The sequence below is a fragment of the Neopelma chrysocephalum genome, unplaced genomic scaffold (genome assembly GCF_003984885.1).
Source record: "Neopelma chrysocephalum unplaced genomic scaffold, ASM398488v2 Primary Assembly neopelma1_24, whole genome shotgun sequence".
Lineage (NCBI taxonomy): Eukaryota > Metazoa > Chordata > Aves > Passeriformes > Pipridae > Neopelma > Neopelma chrysocephalum.
The window spans coordinates 943,210-968,265 of record NW_020897693.1 but is presented as its reverse complement, the minus strand read 5'-3'; the positions used below and the strand labels follow the sequence as shown (position 1 = coordinate 968,265).

The window sequence follows — 25,056 nt, the reverse complement described above, 5'->3', positions numbered from 1 at the left end:
GTCTCAAGTGGAAAAACTACTGATGCTCAAGCAGATTTTAGGTGGTGAATATCTCTCTTGTTACATATGTATGGCTAAATATAGACTTCTGATGTAGTTTACATGGATAAGAAAATTATTATCAACAGTTTTCTCATATCTAGACATTAAACTATATATACATTATATGGCCATATATGTCTTTGTCTATTATACACACTTGCATACACACACACACTTTTGTATATATTACTTTAAAGATAATGATGACAAAGATCTATTTATTCCTTTCGTTTTTATTTTAAAAGCACAAGTCACACAGGGAAGTTTTCAGCACAGTGTACTGCACACAGCTATGGAGAACTGCTTTTAAAGGCTCATTCTCAGCTGCTGGAGGAATGAGAGTAAAACATCACACGTGTTCTGAAAATTGCTGTGAAAAACTAAAGCTGTGATAATGCAGCTGAGTATTTGAACTGACTTAATTTTTTGAGAAGAACACTAAAAGAAAATGTACATTTTTTATGCTTTGAGGCATGAATGTAAGGAACAAGAAAAAGCAAAGAGTCTGTAGATATAAGTCAGTGTTGTATTAGATTCACATGTGACCAGATATATTTACAAAATTTTAGCTAGAAAGTACACTGCTCTTGTTAGAAGTACAAGGGTTTGCCTTCAACCTCCTGCCCAAAGCACAGCTTTTTCCTCTCAGCAAGATGAACATAAATAATAAACCATCATTTGGTAGGCCCCAACCTTGATGATTACAAAGCCAAATAAAGATTAGGTTCACTATAGATTAAAAAAAAAAAAGAAGAAAAAAGTTATAACATCTTCCTTTGTGGGCAAACCCATGACTGCTCATTTGCCCTGTCTTCATTCCCCTTACCTTCATATTAAGAATCCTGTCTCAAACTGATAAAGAAAAAAAAGGTAGGTAGGGTTAACAGATTAATAAACATACTTGAAATTAAAATTTGCAGTTCTGAATGTTGTATGCTGAAAACTGTATTCTTCAAGAAATCATCCATTCTCTTCCACTAGCCTTCCACTGTCAGCTAATGTAGGGGTTTATATCCAAATAAGAGCAATAAAATCTCATCTCATATCATTCCATTTAAAATGTCATAAGGCATAAATGCACTCACACTTTCTTAATTCTTGCTTGGTTTAGAGGTGCATTTGTTTGTCAGATGCTCAATAAGCAACCCCCAAACCTCCAACTAATATCAATAATCGGTCTAGTTTGTGTGACAACATCATTGACTATGTAGCCCAAATGTACTTTTAGTCTTTAATTAAAAAATGCTTAATAAACTCTTTCTTCTTTCCATGTTTCAATGGAATACAAAAATAGAATTTTAAAGAGTTCTGTTTTCCATGTTGATACTTATTCTTAAATAAGATATTTTTGAAGTATTGAATACATTTAAAGTATTGAAAATATTTAAAAATTCACTTATAAAAGAAAGGGAGAAGGGCAAAAATCATTGCATCCTCAACATATAAATTGGTAGTACCAACTCCTAGGGAATATAGCATAGATAATAATTTTAAGATGTGTTCCATTTCTGTAAATAAAATAATTTATCCTGTCTCTTAGGTAATTTTTTGTGTTTTCCTAAGATTACTTAATATTGTATAGACTGACTTGTTCAAACAAGATGACATACTATATCAGTAAGATACACAGTATTTAAGCATCTCTGAGACCACTCCAGATACAGTGCTGGCCTCTTCTCACTCATAAAGAAGAAAATAAACATTTAAGGTACTCACTGTTTATACTGGCAAAGAATCAACTTACTTGTGGTACAGCCTAATACCTTACATAAATTTCCAAATTATTTTTTGAAAATTAGTTTTCTATAGAATATTTTTAGTTACCAGTCTATCAACTTTTGATCCAAATATTTTATATCCTTTCCTAAAATATTGCCATCAAATGTTGGTGAGTGAGTAAGGGTATTTATTCGAAGACACCACTGACTGAAGCAAGAATATAATGAATTAGTTGAGCCATGCTAAAAGGAGAGAGATGACTGATGGAGAATTCAAAAACATCATCTTAAAAGGAATCTGGAATTTGTAACCAGCAATTAACTACAATAACAGACATTTTCATCCAAGCCCTGTGTTAACTGTTGGTTCTGTTTCAGGCTGCAGCATATATTACATTTCCTAAATTCATGCATACTTTATTTTACATCAATGTTTGACTTGTAAACTTCAACCTGAACTACAGTCTGCAAGAATGTCATTCTTTCCTGAGCTAAAGACTAGTCGACAAGACTAATCTTCTCCCCTGCTGAAAATAAGTATTCCTTAAATAAGAAACTACAGCACAGTTCTTTTGGATTCAGACTAGAAAAGCAATTTAAGAAAACAAAGCTAAAACTTTATTTAAAGACTTATGAATATCCTCCCTATTCAGAGTCTTGGACCATTTGATCCATTACACATTAACACATATGTAACATTAAAACCTGAACATGCCTTTTCACTGCACATTAAATGCAATGAACAGATTTTGAAATCAGTATGTGTGATTTAGATATTTAACTGAGAGAAGTTGTCTTAGAAAAGGACACAGGTCAAAGTAACTCTCATATATTTGCATCCATGTTTGGTTTTGGAAATATAGATGATATTTGTACCTGGATTTTTTTGAGGTGTTCTGCTGAATTTTAGGTGGAAATAAGCATTTGAGACAAACAGAGTAACAAAGTTCTGAGCTGAGGTTCCTAAACAAAACCCCCCTCCAAAAGTTAATGCCAGAAGGATGAACTTGGCATTGTAGGTTTTTTTCCTTCGTTTTTGTTTATATTTAAAATTTGTGTGAATAATTAAGCATTTGCAAGTCAAATGAGCCAGTAGGACTCTTCAGCTTCAGCTGTTATTTCATGCTGTTTCCTTTGAACAATATTTACAATGCAACAAGAGAGAAAACAAGGGAAGATCCTGTGATTCCTGACAAATGCTGCTAATGAGAGCTCAGGCCCTTGTTTAGCCTTTGCAGCACCTCCTTAATAGGCAGCTGAATGCCACTGGCTATTCAGCCACTACATTTTAATCACAGGTTAAGCCACTGCAGAGGAAAGTATTCAGTATTTTTAGCAGTAATCTGACCCTTAAAAAGCAGACTTTGCTAAAGGAGTTTAGGCAGTGCCTCCCAAGGAAGGAGGAGCTTAAACCTCTGCTCTGCCTGCCTGTCAAACAATACAACATTATTGGAGTTCCCTCTTCTACAGTTTCTCTTACTTACCATTCTGCTTGTGTTGCTGCCAGACAGTTCCTGAGAGCCTCAGAGTCACTCCTCAAGTGCATCTGCTGTGCCTTGTTAGGATTAAGAGCTGCCACTCAACCAGAATAGTTGCAAGTAATAAGACAGATTTCTCTGGCCGAAGTCTGGCGTTAGGAGTGTTGAACTTCTGCTATTAGATGGAGTTTGTCCTTCATCATTAGCAGCACAAGAAGAATCATTGCATCTGAAATGCTCATGTTTTAAAAATGCTGCAGTGGTAGACCGAAAGAAGATAATTTGAAAGTCATTTCATCACATCTCTCCACTGGATGAATCCGCTACAAGGTGGTAATAATTTTGTGACAGTGGAACAGTATGATAAAATCTAACTGCAGGAAATGAAGAGGCAAGATATTTTAAAATACTAAAATTAGCAAATAATGTCCAGCAATCCAATCATATTGTCTCAAACAGATGATATTTCTTGTTACTTTTATGTCTGTGTACTGGAGAGCTAAAATTATTGCAAACCTTCCAAATGAATGGATCTATCAGAAGCAACTGTTACCCTCCTCTAGTATTGCTTTACTGCAATCCAGGCAGCTAGCAAAGAGGCAGAGAAAATCTTCATAAGCTTCGATGGACCTCTCAGCTATCATAGATATTAAAAAACGGGTGGGAACTTTGGTAGGTCCCATTTCTACAAGACTTAGCATCAAAATTCACTGAAAAGACTATTAATTTTTTGTTTTCTTGAAGGGTCTGTCTTCTGCAAAAAGAATGTTTGAAGACTTTTTTTTTACTGAAAGAGAATCTGCTTATTGGATTTTACTGAAAAGATGTATTTCTTCCTGGTTTATAATAGAAATGTAGGGTCTGTGGTGATTAGAAGAAAGCAAGCAGCAAGGCAAATTGAGGCAAATGAAGGAGAAATTAAATGTTGAGCTAACTGTAAACACCGCAACTTATTGTTTCGTTATGCAAAGCATTTCCTATCAATTACTGGGCAATTATTCAGAGGGCAAAACCTCAAACAATCAAATAAAAGTTAAAGTTGTGACACCTCTGGAATTCATTAAGAGGATGAGAGCTCACAAGCTGGAGTTTTAAAAATTTAAGTGTCTTATTGATTATCAAGTAGTAACACCTGTTAAAAGCACAGAAAATGTAAAAAATAAAAGTTTTAATTTTTCAAATATCACCTCTGCTTGTCTATTAAAGCAATCCTCAACTGACAAGAAATGAGGGAAGACAGGAGATTGTCATTAACTTCTGAGAAAACACATTAAGAAAGAAGGGCTGGGCCAACAACAGGCCAGTGTCCAACACAGGGTGGGAGAGGGGCTTTTGATGCTCTGTTTGCACAGAGAATCTCCACACAGTGTGCAGGAGTCGATGTCAAGGTTATTTTGTGAGAAAACAGTGTCCTAGCAGGAGTCTGTTCAGTGCTGACAACTTGCAAAAGCATTTTCTAATTGTAAGTAGCTGAAGAAATGTCCTGTAATGCAACACACACCCCAGTATACCGAGAGAGAATTTTTGACCCAACAATAGCACAGACCTCTCATCTTTATGGCATGACTGTGCCAGGCATGTTAAATTGCAAAGGTTGCTTCTTGCAAGGGAAATAGCCATCCACCACAGGACAAAACTACAGTGGTTTAACAGTTTCTGGGTCACAAGGGCAAAAATTGTGTCTGATTTTCACAGACCTCTAGCAGCAGAAAGGACCACCCCTTCTCTATGACAATAAGGCACCAGGCCTAGCTCTGCACATAACTAATCCAAGTGGATTAAAGATGTCCCACAAAACCAAACAAGCACTGGTAACAAGATTTACAGCTCTGCTCTCAAACAGTGTGAGTTTCCAGCAGATTTACAGCATTTTCCTGATCTTGTTACTAAATCTGGCAAAGAGCAACTTGAGAAAACTTGAAAAAGCACTTTTAACTAAGTGACTATTTTGCTAAAATTTTGACCAAAGGCTAAGTAAAATTTAAAAATTCTATTTTGCCTGGTGTTCCAAACCAGGGAGATTACCATAATGATAGAAAAGGCATTTTGCACAAAATGTGTTCAATATCTGCCAGGTCTCACAATCCTCCAAACAGAAGAACCACACATGGAGCAACTGTGGCGTAAGAACTGTGCTCTAATCACAGAATCAACCCGGCTGGAAAGGACCTCCGAGATCATCAAGTCCAACCCTTGATCCAACAGTCGTGGTTACCAGACCACGGCACTCAGTGCCACATCCAGTCTCATCTTAAAAACCTCCAGGGACGGAGAATCCACCACTTCCCTGGGCAGCCCATTCCAATGTCTGATTACTCTCTCTGTAAAAAATTTCTTCCTAACATCCAACCTAAATGACTAAGAGTTTATCCACAGCACAATGATATTTTCAGGGTACTCAAATAAGCAAAAATTTTTCTTCTTATTTTTATTGGCTGACTGAGTGAACTATGGAAAGTGTCATGAATCTTTCATGTTTTGGCCCAGAAAATAGTACACCATTTAATAACAATTCATCAGAGCTTAATTTTGTGAAAGTGTCATTAACTTCAACGGCTTTTAGACTAACCAAAGATGTTTTGTACTATTCAGGGTTAGTACAAATGATACATATTTTGCAGAATTTACAGGGTTATTTCATTCAGTAAAACAACAGTTGCTCTGACTGAAATGGAAGAGAATTTTTTATTAAAAAAGACATGCCTTTGCTTTACCTCCATAGTGGAATGTTTCTTACCTTTTGGTGTCTCAAAGTGAACTTCCCATGTTTAGTTGATTTTAAAGTTAAAACATGATTGCTTAACAGTGGCATAAGCAATCAAAACTTCTGCAATATATTTCCAACTAGAGAAACTTTTACTAGTAGTGAAACCAAATACTAGTTTTCTGACAGAGTGACTATACTGTTTTATATAAGCATATAGAAAGAAAACTCTGTGAAGAAATTGAAATTTTGGGGTTTCCACACTTTCTTCAGAAGGAAAAGAATTTGTAGAAACCCAATTTACTTACTGTTACATTTGAAAAAAGTTGATTTTCTCTTTCTGACTTTCTGTCTTTCCTTTTAAAATTACATTACCTCTAAGTATCTGCCTTATAAATCAAGATATAAAAGAAAATTAAATATTATTATTTAAAATTTTTTATTGCATTTCAACAATTGTCAGGGAACAAAAATGCACCTTTTAAACATGAGCCTTTTCAAAATAAATGTCATATTTTGGTCTACATTGATATGGTCACAGCAATTAATCATGTGGCCACGAAGAGCAAAGTAGCACAGAGTGCAATATCAGTTTCTTATTAGAGAAGCATATATTTATTATCATCACGTACTAAAAAAGAATGGAATTTGGGTGAATGATTTTTGTTTGTTTTTTAAAGAAAACAACACAAACTGAACATCCTAATTACAGTTTCCAACATAAGTTTATAAAAAGATGGCAGCCCCTCTAGAAGTAGTGTTTTGAACCCTGTTGTATGAGTATATTTACTGGCACATAAAGTTTCTCTTTATGACATAAGCAGACAGCAATTTCTTTTGAGCAGAAACACTTAATGAAATTTAGTGCAGGAAAAAGAGATTTCAAACCCTCTGATTACCAAAAGGCCAGAGATTTAAAAGTATTACATAAGGTATACCTTCTAAAAGGAAAGGATGAAAAACCTACCACTTAACATTTTCAAAAAGCATAGAAAGCACCATAATTCACAGCAGAGGGGTATGCACAGAGTGCAGAGGAGTCTAACTGAGCAAACAGGAGTCTAGATACCAATTTATGATCGAGCAGCTTGATCCGTCCAGAATTAGAATAAATATCACATTAAAACCATGCTGTCAGGCTGTAACTTAAATAGGAAATCATGCTGGGACAGTGTTCTGCTGCTTCACTGCTAGACCAAGTCCAAAATTACTGAAAATTTCTGTGGGCTTTGTACAGAATCCCAAATGGCTTTTGGACTGTTTGGAAGAACAGCAACCATGCTTTCTATGTTAGACTTTATGGCCACACTAATATTTCCTGTCATTTCAACAGATCATCCTCTAGATGGGAACAAAAATGTCCTCCCTAGGGACTGAGGAGAAAGGGGGCTCTGTGGATATTTTGATGCCACTCACTGAAGGTTTGGTTAAGCAAAGGTAAACATCCCAGTTGACCAATTTGTCATTTCCATGAGCAACAGCAGAGGCAGAAATATCAGAAGTAATACATGGCAAAATAACCTAAGATCCTGTATATGTTTTAATCTCCTCCTGCAGTGAAGGCCAAGCCAACATGTCACTAATTTTTTTACCCACTTTAAGCAAACACAGACTAAACTATTTTGACAGGTATTGCAGCTTTCAAGTGCAAAGCAGCCTTATTGTCAGACATTGTTAGGGGTGTCTTGGTCTCTGAGGTTGAAGAGTTCAGGGAGAATTTTTAACTGTTCTGCCAAGCATAAGTGCTACTGAGTTGAACCTCCCTGTTTGGCTGGCTAATTTTAACCAAGCACACAATAACAGGTGATTCAAAAAGTGAAATTTTAAGCTTGTTTCAGTAAACACGATGATTTGCCCAGCACTACAACAAAAAGTGATCAATATACTGCAGGTTCCTCTTTGTAATTCAGATGATTTACCATCAGTCAGAAAACTCTAATGACCCAATTCTTCTGTGGAAGAATATAGCATTGTGTTACCAAAGAGGTAATAAAATGGTAACTATTCAGCTGAAATACTGAAATTACACTTCTCAAAAAAAAAAAAATCGATCAATCAGGATCAATCCAGCAAAGAATTTACTTTAATTTTTACTCTCTTTTCTTTTTTTTTGTTGTTAAATTGTGTGGATATATTTTAAAAAATCCATATCAGAACTATTTTGTAAAAATAAATGCTTGGGTGGAATCATAGCTGGATGGAATCATAGCAATTATACATTTCGTTCTATAGAATTTTTTTTATGCTTCAGGTTTCATCTTCAATTCATACACATAACCTAAATTATCATGTGTCAAAAACTTTATACATATCTTCCTGGAAAGCAGAACTTGCTATTCTGAAAGGTCTGGAGGCACAGTCAGCTTTCATCTCAGGTCACTAAAGACAATCTAAGAAGTCATCCCACTTACTGACATTTCAGAGAGCATTAAACCAAACCCGAAAGAATGTCACCTATGTGTCCATAGGGAACAAGCACAGAGTACAAACTGAACTTCCTGGAGAAGGTGGCAAGGCACAGAATATTACTTGTCCTAGTTTAAAAAAAAAAAAAAAGGTGGTAAAATGACAATATTTATTCTAAAATAATTAGGAAAAAACAAATCAGTTCTCTTAAGGTGCAAGATATTTAAATCAATGTCTATTTTTATCTTGTTTCATCTGCACAGGATATGACATCTAGCATTACACTTTGTTTCTTCTGATTCCTGTTTTAACTGCATCTGGTTTTTCATTTGTTTAAACACAGCAGTCACAATTTGATTTTCCTTTCAGGTTCTGTGTTTGTTTCTGACAAGGAAGTTTATCAAATAACAGGTTCTGGAGACATCAGACTTTCTAAAAACAAAGTGAAAGTGTGAATATATTTCAGAGAAATGAGAGGTCAGTGCACATTCTTTTCCTCACATAATTCCTTTTCCATCCTTTGTTTGTTCATTTATAGCCCCTGAAGTATAACGCATGAATTATCCTATTGTACACATCAACCACTTGACAGATTGTTTTAGTAAAACTCTTATGTGCTGTGGCTTTCCTTTCAGGCTGCCAGGAAGAGTTTAACAAAAAGGCTGATTAGTTCCTTTAAGTTCTCCCAGAAAAACAAACTACAAAGCAAGTTTACAGTACCCAGGGTCATCCATGCAAAAATCCCACATGGGCTCTTTACAGTAACAACACAAATCAGAGCAGTCAAAGGTGCCTAGTCAGGAAGAAAAGCTGATGATGATGCAGCAGTCTGTCATATGGGGAGCAGAAATATTCACGCTTGAGAATCTTTAGTTAATGACATAATTGTTAGGACACTTCTTAACAAAGGTCCTTTAAGGAAAGACTTTTTTTTTTTTGTTTCGTACACAGTATTATTTTGGTAATAAATCATAAAAATCATTAGACAGATTTTTTCCTCTTTAATAAAACCTTGGATAATGTCAATGACACGGATGCTGGTTACATAAGTATGTGTCTATGTGTTCACCTTAGAAACTCCCTACAAAACACAGCAGACACACAGCAGATTCCCAAATCCAAGTCTGGCCCTGTAAGAAGGGCATTACCCACTGTGAAAATGCTGCTGCACAAAGCTCTGAGTCCAGGCATCAGAATGAAGCACAGACATTGCCTTTCTTGTGTTTTCAAAAATATCAAAGCTGCTTGGAGCCTGATCTTAATGAATTGCATCCTCCCATCAACCCACAACAGAAGGCTGGGAGGACAAGAGATGGGTGAAAGAAAGGCAGAATAAGAAATGGAAAAGAGGCAAATGGATCCTGAGGTAGACCAGGACATGTGGGGAAGGAAGCAATGCTGTCAAATTCCAAGGCAGGTAGGGATATTGCAAGGGACAAAATGCAATTAAAAAAAAAAAAAGGCAGCGTGACTTATATGTCAGCAAATTATCTCCTGGCATTACTAGCTGTCTTGGTTGCAGAATTTTACCTCAAAAGCTCTCAAAAATATTGGTGCACCTTAAGCGCATGTTAAAAAGAAATAAGAAGTCAAATAAACTCAATGAAAACGTTATGGCATTTGATGATACGCCACACTGTTGTAGGTAATATCCAGTTATAACACTTGGTCATTGTTTGGATAGTCTGAGTGAGAAGAATCTGGGGAATTATTGCACCATTGACACAATCAGACATCCTGATTTTGAGATTAACTGAGACGTTCATTAATTTCATGTCCGATTTCAGCAAGCCCTGAAGCTGTAGCCAGTTATCTATTTGATGTACTGTAAGAGTCACAATCACCTCTGATTTGAATCCAGCGTATAAATACATCCCCTTTTTGCAAATATGTAGCACAAGGAACACAGATTTGGGAAAGCAGAGAGAGACACGATTTTCATTCTTTTCCAGATTCACTGCCTCTTCTCCCAGTGCTCAGCTTTACCTTCCATAACTGCACCACCTCTACTTGCTCTCCATCCCATACTCTCCCCATGACCCTGCTGCTTCAGAAGCAGACCTAATGTTTGTACAGTCACAACTGAGACGTGCCAAACCCCTAATTATAAAGTATTTGTGAAGACTGTGGAAAGAAATTAACTTCTTAAGTACAAAGACAGTAACTATCTGACTTTTTTATTTCATGTAGGCCTGCTATGAGAAAATCTTGATTTCCCAAGTAAGAGGCAAAAATCATAACTTACATATGGGATATGGAATACTCTGCTGTAATTTTAAACCATCTGGGTTTGTGTCATATTGCTGGGATAAAATGCTGCTACTTCTCTGTAAAAGTGCAAAGGATCAAGGTCTATTTTCTGTTTCCAGGTGAACTGAGGCTTATTATGGGTTAAACAATATCAACCATCACATTTCCCTCCACATTGAAATTGTTTTTGCCCGTTCATATTCCTTTCATATCCCTTTTATATATTAAATTATAAGCTGTTTTTATTTTATTTTTCTTGGCCTTGGGAGATTCATGTCCAACACACCAGCTGTTCTTGTACCATGATTGTATAAACTTAAGCATCACAGAAGTGGGAATGGAATTTAGTGCATAAAGCCTTTTGCTATACAAGTTTTCTCATGGGCAAAACAGTCTGAGGTTGTTTTACACTGTTTATATAAATATAATTGAATCTTTTTCTTGTATCTCTCTACGTAACTCTGCATATGATCTAAGTGTTACCTTGAAGCTCTCAAAGTACTGTGTCTTTACCAAGAAAGACAATGATTAATCAACATTATCATTTTAAACACTGCTTTAAGTTTTGCTGACTTCACCCTCAGAAGTATCAAATATAGAAAAGATCCAAACAAATGTAGCAAAAATGACTGTAGGTACAGAGGTTTTCTTACATGTATTCAAAATTAAGGAATATATTCTTTTGTTTGGAAAGCAGATTATTAAGGAAAGCGTGCTTGTGATACATAAATAATCATTAATAGGGAAACAGCATATATATTTATATATTATATATATAATTATATTTTTTATGTATTTATATGTATATATTCATATATTTGTATTACACACAAAATGAGGTGATTCATCAGGAAGCAAAACATGAGGCATTCTGCAGAGTGCATCTAAATAGTAAATAATCACTCATTATTTTAAGACATATTTTTGTTCATTACTGAAGTGTAAAGTACTGTTTTCCATTTCCACAATATTTATTTTGCTTTTCTTCATTAAAAAAAGAACGGGCATTGAATAATTGAAACCCTACTATTCCTATAAAATTCCAGCTGTTCTGAAATCTTTCATTCTCAAGACATTTGGCAGAAGTGAAAATGTCCCAGGAATACATTAAAATATTGCATATCAATTAAACATTAAGTCACACCTCTCACAAGTTAAAGGCTGGCAGAGCAAAGCAGGCACATGAAATATCGAAACAAGCCCTTTTGCTCTCCCATTTTGCTCTCCCTGGCAGTGTGTCCCTGCTACCCCAACTTGCCCCTGACTACTGCTCGTTTGTAATACTGTATCCATTTGGGGGAGAGTGAGGAAAATGGAATCAGAGACTCCAATAAACCACATCTGTCCCTAAACTGTTCTGCCTTTAACTTTTCTTACTGAATGCTGTTTCCCTTCTGCAAGTTGATAAGCTGCTGGGGGCAATTTCTGCCTTCTCTCCCATGTGGAGCAATCCTAACTATATATTGTATATGCTCTTACCCACACACATATATCTATGTGACACTGTGAGTATAACTGTATGTTATATGTAATAATATTTATTTTCTTTCTGCCTTATAACTAAGCTCAGTTTCTAGTGAGGAAGGAAGACATCCTAACAATAGTCATCATTGTGTCCTGCTATATTTAATTTGCTTGTTATTTGATGTAAAAAAATGAAAATCATCTATAAACTATTAAAAGATTGTTTTCTGCTACGCTGAACTAACCCCCTATAAGATGATACACTGTAAAGGCTCTTTTGTCCTTAAACCATAATCCCAATTCATCAAATATCATTAGTGCATTGTGTGAAGCTTTCCTGCTCATCAACAAAATCACTTCACTCTCTTGTAATTTCTGTCTTGAATGAATCTGCATAAAATTGAAGATAAGGTGCTTACCGGAAAATAAAAATACTACAATACACTATAAACTAAATCCCACCACTTCAAAAGGGAATAAGGGGTATTTCTTGTCTTCAAGGTTTTCCTTTAACAAAATCTGTGTCTTCACAATCACGCAGGAAACATGAGGTTTACTTTTCTACTATATGCACACAGATATTTAGAGCATGTAGATTTTCTAAGTTCAGAATGCTGTGACTTACTTTTCCTTTCACAGACAAAAACTCTTGCCAGAGTAAGAATGAGTCCAGAAAGACAGGAAGATCTCCTTATCCGCTTAACTGACGATTAGTCAGCAAAATTACATTCAGACGTTGTCAACGACAAATCACTCACAAGCCAAGGAAAGATGTTTTGGTTGTGGGTTGTTTGTTTTTTTTTTTAAGTATGCACTAAAATACACTTACTTGCTGTCGAATCTCTTCTTCCATCTTTACTGGGGACCCCAACTCTGCGACCTGTTTGACACCTTCACTGGCATATCCTCCATACTCCCAAAGGATGTAGTTCTTCGAGTGGGAACTGCCAATGATCGCAGACCAGTGGTTGGTGCGTCCTTTCAGGGAGAAAAACAAAAACCAAGCAACAATCAATACAGCCTCAAAGCACAGTTCCCAATTTTTATTAAAGATTTGAAGTCTCCAGTCTTCACCAGCACCAAGCTTTTGCAGGCATTGCACGCTGTCAGCTCTCACTACATCAATACACCACCTCTTTAGAGTAGGAAGAACAAGCCAGTGACCCACAGGAATTGAGTATAAAGGGTCGGTAATTATTGGATATAACAACACAAGCAGAAATGGTAAGAAATATTGTATTCCAGCTAATCAATCAGCCCCTCAGAACATACTGCCTTAGGATATATTTTCTTCACCAAAGATCTCACACTTCTTCAGGAAGTTAAAGAAACCTTTATTTTTAGATTTCCATATCAAATAGTTTTGAGAAGGGAACCTGCAAGGGAAGGCTTCAGTGGTCACTCTCAGATTTAACAGCAAGTTGTTTCCTAGCTGACAGATACTGGTTTGTAACAGCCCACTAGATCTGTGTTTGAGTGGCAACAGCAGATTACCAGCAAAAAGTAGATCCAAGCATGATTACATTGTCATTAAATGTTATAGGTTTTTGTTTATAGCTTGGTGACCAAACCTAGTTAGGTACGAGGCTATAAATGGCTTACAGCCAGAAACTTCCTCCAGCAGCTTTCTGCTGAAACAGGGGAGAAACATTTGCTAATGTCTAGTATTTCTTCCAAGAAACTTTTGAAATACTGATAAAGAACTGCTCTTATTTGCACTGGCACACCTGTTTTTTCTACTTCTGCATATTTAAATTATATATGTACCATGTCTCCTTTCCCCATCATTAGCAGGGATTCTCTTCAATTTAGGAAGGGAGTGAGGAAGTGAGTTTTGGTGCTTCTATATTCACTAAGTTTGCTTGCTCAGATTTCTCATAGTGTAAGAGTTGTAGAGAGAGGCAAAAGAATTTCTGTTCTTGCTTCTTGACTTGTTGAGAAAAAAAAAAAGTAAAAGTCTAAAGAAAAGATGTTAGAAAAGCATGATGGATTTGGAAAGAAAATGGATAGGAAATAGGGAGCCACAGAAGTCCCACAGTCCTGAAAATAAAAATGAATTCACTTAAATGTCAAATAACATGGATATGAGGAAAAGGATGAGAAAATGAACTGCTCACATAAACAGAGAGTCTGGTAACAATGAAAAGGCTGTAGGAGATGAGAGAGACAGAGTGATGGAGTGAGACAATATTTAACATTTTTCTTTGCCATGCAAAAGGCAGAGAGTAGCAGTAAAAACAGCTGGAAACTGAATAAATGAATGAAAAGTGAATAATGAAGTAAATAAAAGGAATGCAAATTTAAGATGTGAAAGGTCGGACAACGGAATTGAAAAAGACAGTGTAGAGAATTTTATAAAGTCAGATGCAGGAACCTAATCATGGGAGAGTAGAAAATAGATTAGAAATGAAAAATGAACACCAATGGTTGGGGAAAAAAGCTAGAAATGTGTAGCAAGCAGAATAGACAGATGAGGGAGATGGTCTAGCTGCAGCAAAGAGAGCTTCCATAGGTTCTTTAGTCCTAAACTTGGACCAAAATACACTTAATGAGTTCTGAGTTGTAGCAGGCCTGATGTTTTCAGAATCAATTAAAACTCATCATTAATTGAGCCCTAAATGGAGAAAACCAAAACTAAACCTTGCCTCGTCCACAGGTAATATCTGAAGAGACTGCAATGACAGAAGGCGGTTTCTTGATCTAAGATCTACCAATTGTTCCTTAGATATACAGTGGCACCTTGTCAAACCACAGAGAGATACTGTCACTCAGCTCCAGTGATGGGACCACCAGTTTTGCCTACTCTTTCATCCTAGCACACAGGTCTGACTGTCTCCCAAGCCACAGACAGCAGCTTACCCTGAAACACAGTGACACAGAAGCTTACTGAAAGAGAAGGTTCCACGTAGTCCCTATAAACCAAAAATGTATCACTACAGAGAGGAACCAGAGAACCTTTCAGTCTTTTGTCAAATGGATAATGGATAATTAATTGTTCCATGTGCTCCAAAGCTTCTCTCCCTCCCTATCCTAAGCAGGACAAGAACATCTGATGCCTTTGCAATCAGAGCACAGCCTCATTCACCTCTTCCTAAAGATACTGGTTCTGAAGAGAAAGTACCTGGCCCACCTGCTTGCCCAAATGAGCTGTTTGAAGTATACCACATCTACCCTAAACTTTTCTCAAGATTTGTGCTACATTTGCAAATGTTTCAATCCTCACCTTGACCCTTCCATTTCTTATGAGAACAAAGAAACAACTTAATATTTCTTAAGCTTTTCCTCTAAGCATCAAAGAAACTTCTCTGCATGAGATAATCTGAGCAGTACAAGGCCAGAGGTATTTTGCATCCAATGCTGCTATCCAGTTCTTAAGGCAGCACACAGAATACTGACAGCTTTCCAACGCTGTTATTTCACTCCATTTTCATAGTTTTGAGTAGTTTCTCGGTTTATACACTTATATGTGTATTTTTGCATAAAGATCAAGGTGTCATCACAACATGAGAATATATCCCCTGACACATTTCACACATGTGCCTTATCGAATCACGATGGAGAGCATAAGTATTCCTGTTATCATACACGGGTGATACCTAGAGAGAATAAACACTTTTAAGCCACAAGGCATATGTAAATACAAATCTTTCTGACTGGTGAAATGTGATAGGAAATTTAACAGTTCCCCTTGAGCCAGATTTAATAGCAAATGAAATACTCAGTTTCCATTTGCCTGTTATCAGGAGTTGTGGTAACTAGCAAAAGTTACCCAAAAAACATGCTCAATTTTATTTAAGCCTTAGTTTGGAAATCAGTTTAATTTTTTTCTTTTCTGTTTGAGGTCCACAAAAGCAAAATTGTTTTAAGAATAAGTTGTTGATCCCTGTCTGCAGCTGTGGCACACCTCTCTCCAGTCTGCAGTTGGCACACTCAGAACAAGATTGTGTGGCAGTGGTTTTATTTTAAGCAGTGCTTTACAGACTGGGTACATTTGATAACTCCTAGACAATATACTTTTAAATTTAATGGAACAGAGGTATTTTAATTGCACCGGTATAATAATAAATGTCAAATTATTCTTAATCCATGGAACCTGCAAAAAACCTCAAAACAGCTTCCCAAAATTTAAAGTTTTGCACAGTACATTTCAGAAATATTTCTGTGTAATAGCATTTGGAAAAAAGCAGTTCTTTGGAGAAAAGCTAAGCAACAAAGTACATATTCTTTAGGGATTTTTAAAACAAATCAGAGAATAAGTCAAGGAAACGATGCAGAATATAAGTTTTATGATCTGCAGAATTTTCTGTGATGGCTTGGCAAATATTTAGTAATTTACCACAGTCCATAATGAAAAATATTTTATTTTAGTCTAATTACTGCACAAGTTCAACATTTTAAAGAATAATATCAATGATTAGTTTTCATTTTTAATATTACTATATCTGGATGAGATCTTTTTCTTAACTTTCAGAAATTTCAATGTAAAATTTTATTAGCTGTTACTACCAGGATTAATTGTGTAAGTACCAAATGGGTATTTCTTCACTCTTCCAGTTTAAGTAAAATATTAATTTAATTCAGCACTTTATAACTGGGGAAAGCAGGCTACAGAGTCTGCTATCGTAAGAAACTTTTGAAACTTGCCTTTTTTCCATCATGCACTCATACTCTTCATGAGTTCACTGACTTGGATGTAAAAGAAAAGGCCATTTATCCCCAGCATTACATCACTAAGTCACAGTAATTTCATAGTTTTCGGTCATTTTCTCATGCCCTGTTTCTAACCATCAGCTGAATCCATACAAACAGTGCACATAAAGTGTCACACTCAGCAAACGTATAAATCACCCAGTAGCCCGAAAGAGCATTCCTGCAATTATTGGCTTTGTTTATTTTGTCTCCCACATGTTATGCTGACCAATAGTATTTGAACAATGTACAACTCCAATGTATGAGACTCAGCATAAGCAATATTGCTTAGGTTGTTAAAACTGTGAGCTGGTACAAACCACGTTTGGGTTAACAAGGGTCTTTGACACTGTGACAATAATAATAATTATTTAAAAATCTACCTAAAAAGTCTATATAATAAACATCAGCCACAGGCAACATAACAAAGTTTAAAGACCCGTAAATGTGACTCATGTTCTCAAATAGTTTACTAGACTTTTTTTGCCACAGACTGTGGAGTCAGTAATGAAAAACCAAATGCATAACACGCATTTTTGTAACTTCAGCTCTTTACAGTTACTTGAGTAACTGTAAAAAGCAAACTTGCAGCAAAAATATTTATTCTGTGGTTCAGAAACTTAAAAACCCAGACAGGAAAAGTTCAGGTGTTTTTTTATCTTTGTATTCAACCAACAAAGACAAAGAAGACAGAGTATTCTAAGTTATATATATATACAATTAATGCCCTTGGGCAGCAAGACTCAAAATTCACCAAAACTAACTGGAATCATTCAAAAGAATTTACAGGAAACAAACTGGCTAGATTAGCATGGTGGAAAAATCAACATGTTACTATGCTGCCCATCCTTTGTGACTTTTTCTTAAAACCTCATTTCCCAGCTGTACATTATAAACCAGCCAAAGCCTACAATACGAAAAAAAAAGAATTTTTCTCACCACAAAGATACTTTAAAAATATGATCTCATAAACACCTCAGCTCAAAATGTCAGGCAAATCAATAGGCTTTACTTGTAATGTATAGCACAGAAAGATCCATTGATTTTCAATACTGAATGTTAGCAGGATTCCATACATGTCATAATTTTCACTGCAGAGCTGCAAATAAGTAATGGTGTGTCACACAACAAGCTCCAACCCTCTTCACACTCCCTACATGGTGCAAGCAAAATAATGATACTCACGTGGAAAATCTTTGGGATGTGTTTTTTCTGACCAGTTTCCATAAAAAGTTAGCCTGTATTTGGCAGTTCCACAGGCACAACAATCTAAAATTGGTTTGTCAGTCACACCTTCCGAGGCTGAGTCTGAAAAAACAGCAAGGTACCCATTGAAAATGGCTACAACTCAAAGCAAACAGAGGACAGTGAAGTTGCCATAATAAATACTCCAGAAAATAAATTTGAGTTAAGCACAGTTTTTTTGTTTGTTTATTTTTAAGTTTACTGTTACACTAAACTAGAACCCTGGAATACCTCCACCATATTTACTAGTGGATGTAATGATTGAAATCTACATTTTAAATAATGCACTATTTGAGTCATCTCCAGATTTAAAAGGGGATTGTTTCTAATTGTTGTCTGATAAGGACAAAACCTCAGCTGATCTCAAAACACAATATGTTTGAAATTTCTGGACAGCCAAAGCATATAACTTTTCCAGAAGGATGCAATAACCAGCTGCAACATTTAGGCTTAGGAAAGGATGAAATGGCCCAGGATTCAAACAACTAAGTGCCCTGGAAACAAATGGGTATCACAAAAGACCAGGTAAAAAGTTGCAAGCATTACATTTAGAGGGAAGCAAGGAAGACTGTATAAGGAACAGTATATGTGACAAGAAAGAACATAACTGAATGGAAAATCCCAAATTTGAACCTGGAGGAAACTATTCAAGGCCTCAAAGTTTTAGCTTGATACAAAGAGTTAAGAGAAATATGCAGAACACGACAAGGAGGTCAAAAAGATATTTTACTTTACCTTACCTTGTTCACAAATTTTTTTGGTGAGAGAACCCTCATCTTGAAAATAAATTATGCGCTTCTGCACAATACTGGCTCTAGAAAGAGGAGGAAAAAAAAAAAGGAAAGGTTTCAAATATGCTTATTCCTTAAAGCAAAAAGAAAATGCAAGATAAAACAGCAAAAGGAGAAAGAAGTATACTACTAAGACCTGTAGTGACAATTCATATATACAATACCAGACTACAGATAAAATATTTTTATTTCAACTTGCATTTGAATTTTGTCACATTTTACAGAAACTTGAAAGGTATTTACCTTTAGAGAAGTGATCATAGTCATATGGTGAGTATCTATGCTCTTGAAATGCAAGATGGTCAACTGAATACTCAATATTTCAATCAAATCTTATATTAAAATACTGAAGTTATATTCAATTTCAGAAAAACAGCACACCTAAATTAAGCAGCTGTTTGTAGGAAATTACATGGCATCCTAAAGATGTAAGTTCTTCTGATATATGACAGCAATTCAGTGCAAACATCATGTAAAACAAAATTTAGAAAGAGAGCTAGCATAAGGTAAAGTCTTTAAAAGCAATTCAAAGGTTCCAGAAGGCAAGCCACTTTAAAATGAATTAAATCTAGAATATTTTATTAAGGTTTAGAGTTGAGAAAAATTGTAAATTTATAAGTCCCTCAGTTGAGTAAGCGTGGATATATTCAGTCCTACATAAACTTTAACTAGTTTTATTACCATTTTTAACTATAAAAATTAACTCACACATAAACTTTATCTTCTTTCTATAAGAAAAGAGATTTTGGTTAAATTCAAAGACATTTTACGAACAGAGAGTTTCCTGACAATATGCTTTGAGAACAGGCACTCTGTTTACTACTAGCAGTGCACATTCTTCTAGGAACATTGTGTACCATCACTTTATTTAAAGCTCTAAATAGGAAGGGCCAGTTTCTCGTCTTTCTTCAACTTTAGTTAAATAATTTTCTTAACCTCTCTAGAATTATTCCTCACTCATGACAGCTTAAGTGAGAAGAAAAGACTGTGTACGATTGACATGTTATTACAGTCATGTAACCTTTCTTTGACAACATCCCACCCATAAAATTATCAAAAATAAGCTGCAATTTTACTGTGCTTTCTTTGCCAAGATGCAAGGCTGCAGTAGGAGGGGAAGGGATCCTTCTTTTCACCCACAAGAATAACTGGGTTTTGTAAACCTCTTAAAGATGAATCAAACTGTAAAGGGTGCAAAAACTACAGCCTGCTGTCGTCCTTAACAGGGCTGGCATCTCCTAAAGGGAGGTGTGGTAAAGAGCAGTACAGGCAACCAACCAAGGCTGTGAAAAAACAGCATGAAACAGAGTAGAGCAAACCGACTTTTACTAAACGGAAGGGCATAATCTGCCAGTATTTGGTAAAAGGAAACTGCTAGGGATAAATATGAGCCTGTAGCAAATAATAGAAAGCAAATGAAACCTAGAGTTAGATGTCTTTTATTAATGTAGGAACTGCCATGGGACGACCTAAACGGTGGCAGAAGAGATTGACCAAGTATGTGAGAAGCAGAATGAAAATTTTCTGAGAAACTATTTTCATGGTTTCTAACAAGATATAAGGCGGAGAAAATAAAACAAGCATAACTATCAGAACAACTGCTAGAAAGAATAAGAGCCCAGTGGCCAGCCTGGGACAGTAACACGCTATCTTTGTTTTTCCAGCCTTAACCCTGAAAATCAAAGCCTACTTTAAAGACTTTTTTGGATGCTACACTGCAACTGAGAAAAAAATACTTTCATGCAGACTCAATGAAACACATACAATTTTTGATACACCCTCAATCATGGATTTTCAATCATTGTACCATGAAACTGGAAAACAGTCATTTAGGATGATTAATAAAATGCAAAGCAGCAGCAAACTGAAACATATTCACATATGAACTCACAACTCACATCTCGTCAACATGCTTTCATTACTCATACACTGGCCAGTTACCAGGGCCAATGGTACCTCTACTGATGTCCTGGATGAGGGGATGGAGTTCAACCTCAACAATTTCATGGATGATACTAACCCAGGGGAGCAGGTGCCATGTTGGAGGGTAAGGCTATTATTTAGACAGGCAAATTACTGACAGATTTGAGAAATGGCTTGGCATGAATCCCAATAAAAGTCAAAGGCAAAGGCACATGGGATGGAATAATGCAGTTACAACAGTACAGTAGAGAGCACTTGCCAGCCAGAGAGCAGCTTTACAGGAAAGGCCTGGGGGTCCTGGTGGGCAAGCTGACCATTGCCACCAAGGCAGCCACCTGGGTGGTTTCCTGGGTGGTTTCAACAAAAGTGCAGCAGGCTGATCAAGGAAAATGACTTCTTCACCTCCATTAGGCACTCCTGAGACCACACCCGGAGCATTACAGCCAGTTTTGGGCTGTCTGTTTAAAAGACAGTCATTGCACTACCAGAGAAACTCCAGTGAAGGGCCATCAAGATCGTTAGAGGAATGGAGCAGATGATGCCTGAGCAAAGGCTGAGAAAACTGGGCTCACTCAGTCTAAAGAAGAAAATGCAAAGGAAGGATCTTAACTGCTTGTTGCCTTCAACTACCTACCAAAAAAATAGAGAAGACCTACAGCCAGATGCTTCTCAGCAGTGCGTGGTGGGGACACAAGAAATGCCATGCAGTTACCAAGGAAAATCTCTCTCACCACGAGGATGGTCAAAGTGATGAAACACTGGAATGGGCTGCCTAGAGAGTTTGTGCAATCTCCACTCCTGGAGATATTCAAAACTTCTTCAAATCCATGCCTTGGCCACCTACTGATGTAACAAACCGACTGATGTAATGACATCTACTTCAAGCAGGCTAAATGACATCCAGAAGTCCCTTCCAATCTAAATTATCCCATGATCCAAATCCAAACAAACAAGAAATCAGCTGTTTGATAAAGATCTCAATTCTGCAGATAGCAAAGACATTATCAGTATTTAACTTGAGAGGCAGTTTTTAGTTATTTTAGAAATAAAATACATAAAGATTGTTTGAAGCCAGAAGTGTTCTGATATTATTCTTTTTGCTGCAGTTAGCTTGTCACTGTGAAATGTCAAAGGAACGATTCCTTTTCTAATAACAAAAGCTTCACAGTTTTCTGAGTCATTGTCTCCTCAGCTGTGTTTGAAACTACACAGGGAGACAATAATTTAAATGGGAGTTTTGTTACTGATTCCAAATGGACTGGGATTAGTACCTTAGATGGCTGCATAAATATCAAAAGCAGGCACACAGCTTTCCAAATACTCAGTCAGAAATAATTTTAAATTATTAATTGCTTTAATAATAAGCTTCTAGATTAGAAACAGACAAAAACATCTGATCCTTGTATTTGATAGCTTTTACCCCTACCTTACATACCCCTACAATGTTTTTTGACATAATTTTTATTCATCTAGAAAAGTTCTGATCTAAACATTCTTTCCTTTGTTTTCGAGGCTTACAAAACCAGCTGAAAATGGAATGGTTTTTACAGAGAGGTAAGAAAGCTTTCAAGAATTTACACAGGGTACATCTTTGTTTAGTCTACATAAATCCTTCCCACCACTTCAAACATCCAGTGCTCTATGAACTTAATGGGAAGGGGAGATCCAATTCCTTTCCCCCATATATTAACATATACAAGTGGATCTTCAATTTCTTGTTTTTCTTCTTGACTTGTTTCTCTCTCTGACTATCAGAAAACCATGAATGAAAAAAAAAAAGGAAACAAACACGACTACAAAAATCTGTTTGTTTCCCCATTTCTTCAAAGTGATGCTTCTGGATTTATGCTGAAGCTTTTCCATCCCCAAACTAAGAAGCAAAACTGTAAGTTACAGGCATATATAAACCTAGCAGCACCTGCTTCTATTAAAGAAAACCAAATAAACAAATCATCCTAAAAGTGTCACTTATTTCTGTTTTGTAGTTCTCACAGCAAAATGAAGGGATATCTAGTTGCTTCTGTAACATTTGGTTTGGCAGTACTACTTCAGAACGTTGTAGTTTGGATACAAGCAGGTCAGAGTCTCTGTCCTGGCTCAGTTTGGTCAGAACACATCTGAGAGCTGTGTGAAAAGACTGCCTTGAAAGACTTCCATGAATAAGGAAATTCACAATCCAGCACAGTTCCACAAAAATTGTACCAGTCTGCAGAGAAAAACTCCAGCAAAGTCACATAACTTGCATGTGGTACATGAACAAACAGGAAATGTCATAAACCATAAAAATCCAGACCAGCCTTGGGAATGCTCCAATTCATACTAGAAACAGAGGAGTTAGTTTGGTTTTTTTTTTTTTCCTTTCTTTCTTCCACAGAAACAGCTTTAGATCATCTTCCTTACTACTTTTGCCAAATCCTAACATGAACAGAAATACTCTTATTTCAAATTACTTATGTGGGAGTGCTGATTTGACAAAAGAAGTAAGGAACAGGTCCTGTAAGAATATTTCCTATGACATTTTTTAAGCTTACATCAAAACCATTAAGTACAATATTAGAGTTATATTTTAATAAAACAGGTTTTTTCAGAGCTGGTGAGAATACCCTAAGTTTTACTTGGATATTGAGAAATAATAATAAAGAACTAGACTGCAGATAAGAAACTTCTTCTGTTCTGTATTACCTATGAATTAACCTTGTCTTGCCCTTCCAGGTATCAAAATTACTTTCATTAATTATTCCATGCCTTACTAATTTAATAACACTATTATAAGTTGTTTCTCACCCCAGAAAGCTATTAACAACAATTAACAGGATAAGTTCATTTGCTTTTTTGGTTGTGCTGTCTTTTGGAAAGAAAGAATTTCTAAATGTACCCTTTTCTTTAGCACTAGAAAGTGAGGTGAAAACCATGCATTTACATCTACTGTAATTTTGCTAGTACTAGTAGATTTCATAATTCTAATGCATTATTTAGGATGTTCTCATTTTATTTCCTTCTATGTTGTCTTACAAAAAAGCCAACCCTGTGTTTCTGACAAGCACTTACAATGTCAGGAAATGCACAAACTCCCCGAAGTTTACCAATAATATTTACTTCTTTTTCTAGTATTTAAGAAACTTTTGTTAAAAACAAATATAAATTCATCTGAAAGCATATACAATCCTTTAGTCAATAGGTGTCCAGCAATTTTTACACTGGTAGTGTATTTGAAAAACCACATTCTTCAAAATAACTTTCCATTAGGAAAGTGTGCTGTCTCACCCAAGGAGAGGCTCCATCTACACCAAAATCTGTCATCAACTATAACTGATGTGTCAATACTACTAAAAATTTGCAGTAAATTATTGCTTTCTTAATACCTAACTTAAAAGCTAATACAGAAGGTGCATTTTTTTAATGTGATTTTGTTGGCCTTGTTCATTTGTTTGTTATGGATGTTGTTAACACAGTTTGAACAAACCAACCCGATTTTGATATTTGATGTTGAATAAAACACAGCAATATTAACCCAAAGTTTATCAATGTTGCCATAATTCCACATTTACATCCCTGCATAGGATAAAAGTCTTTAACAGATTAGCCACATGAAAAACAAGATGTTCACTTCCAAAAAAATTCCAGGCTTACGAACTCACCAAAATATCCTTCTTCAGTTTTATCTTTCAACATTTCACGTACACTGTCAGAAAATATAATTCAGAGAAACCCCACAGCAAGAGCAAAGTACTCTAAACTTGTCTTACAGATTTGCTCTATTTTTAGAATCCTTTTGGTGTCCTTCATGCCATACTCAGGTTTACCATCACACACGTACATGGGAGCTCAACCGGCTTCAGGACTAATCTGGTCATCATATATAATGCAACAAAAAGCTCCAAGGGAAAATACAATTATACATTCTGCTAGCTCATATTTTTCCTCAGAAAAATCTCTCTGTTCTTTGCTTGAATGACCACAAGACATAAATGTTAAATCTAAAATCTTCAGAAGAAAAACTCATATTGACAAAATCATTTCTGACACGTACACTACCCCTATGACTTGCAAAAAAGAAAAAAAAAAAAAGTCACCAAAGGAAAATAAAATGAAAGAATTAATGTCTAGGATTCCTGAGAAATTTTCACATGACATAAAGCCCATTGCTATTCACGGGTTATGTCTTCACCAGGGATTTTGACAGTGTTCACTTTTTGTAGCGGGTACCATCTCCTTGAATTTTAAAGCTAAGCATTACAAATTACATTGCTAAGAAAAGTCAGAAAAGTTTGGATAGGACTAGGTGGTTGGAGGACTTATTTTGTCATTTTAAGTAGTGGGATTGTATAGGAGATGGAAATAATCTT

General features: G+C 35.9%; 1 protein-coding gene across 2 annotated transcripts in view; it reads right to left on the bottom strand.

Annotated features, from left to right (window-relative positions):
- The window catches only part of SPON1 (spondin 1), a 188,831-nt gene that overhangs the window by 112,585 nt on the left and 51,190 nt on the right, over positions 1-25,056 (bottom strand). For both annotated transcript variants that reach the window (XM_027699362.1, XM_027699354.1), the window contains exons 4-6: positions 18,737-18,810; positions 17,937-18,059; positions 12,892-13,040 (exon numbers count right to left, since the gene is read on the bottom strand). In XM_027699362.1, the coding sequence (XP_027555163.1) occupies positions 12,892-13,040; positions 17,937-18,059; positions 18,737-18,810 (346 nt within the window). The remainder of the gene's footprint in view (positions 1-12,891; positions 13,041-17,936; positions 18,060-18,736; positions 18,811-25,056) is intronic.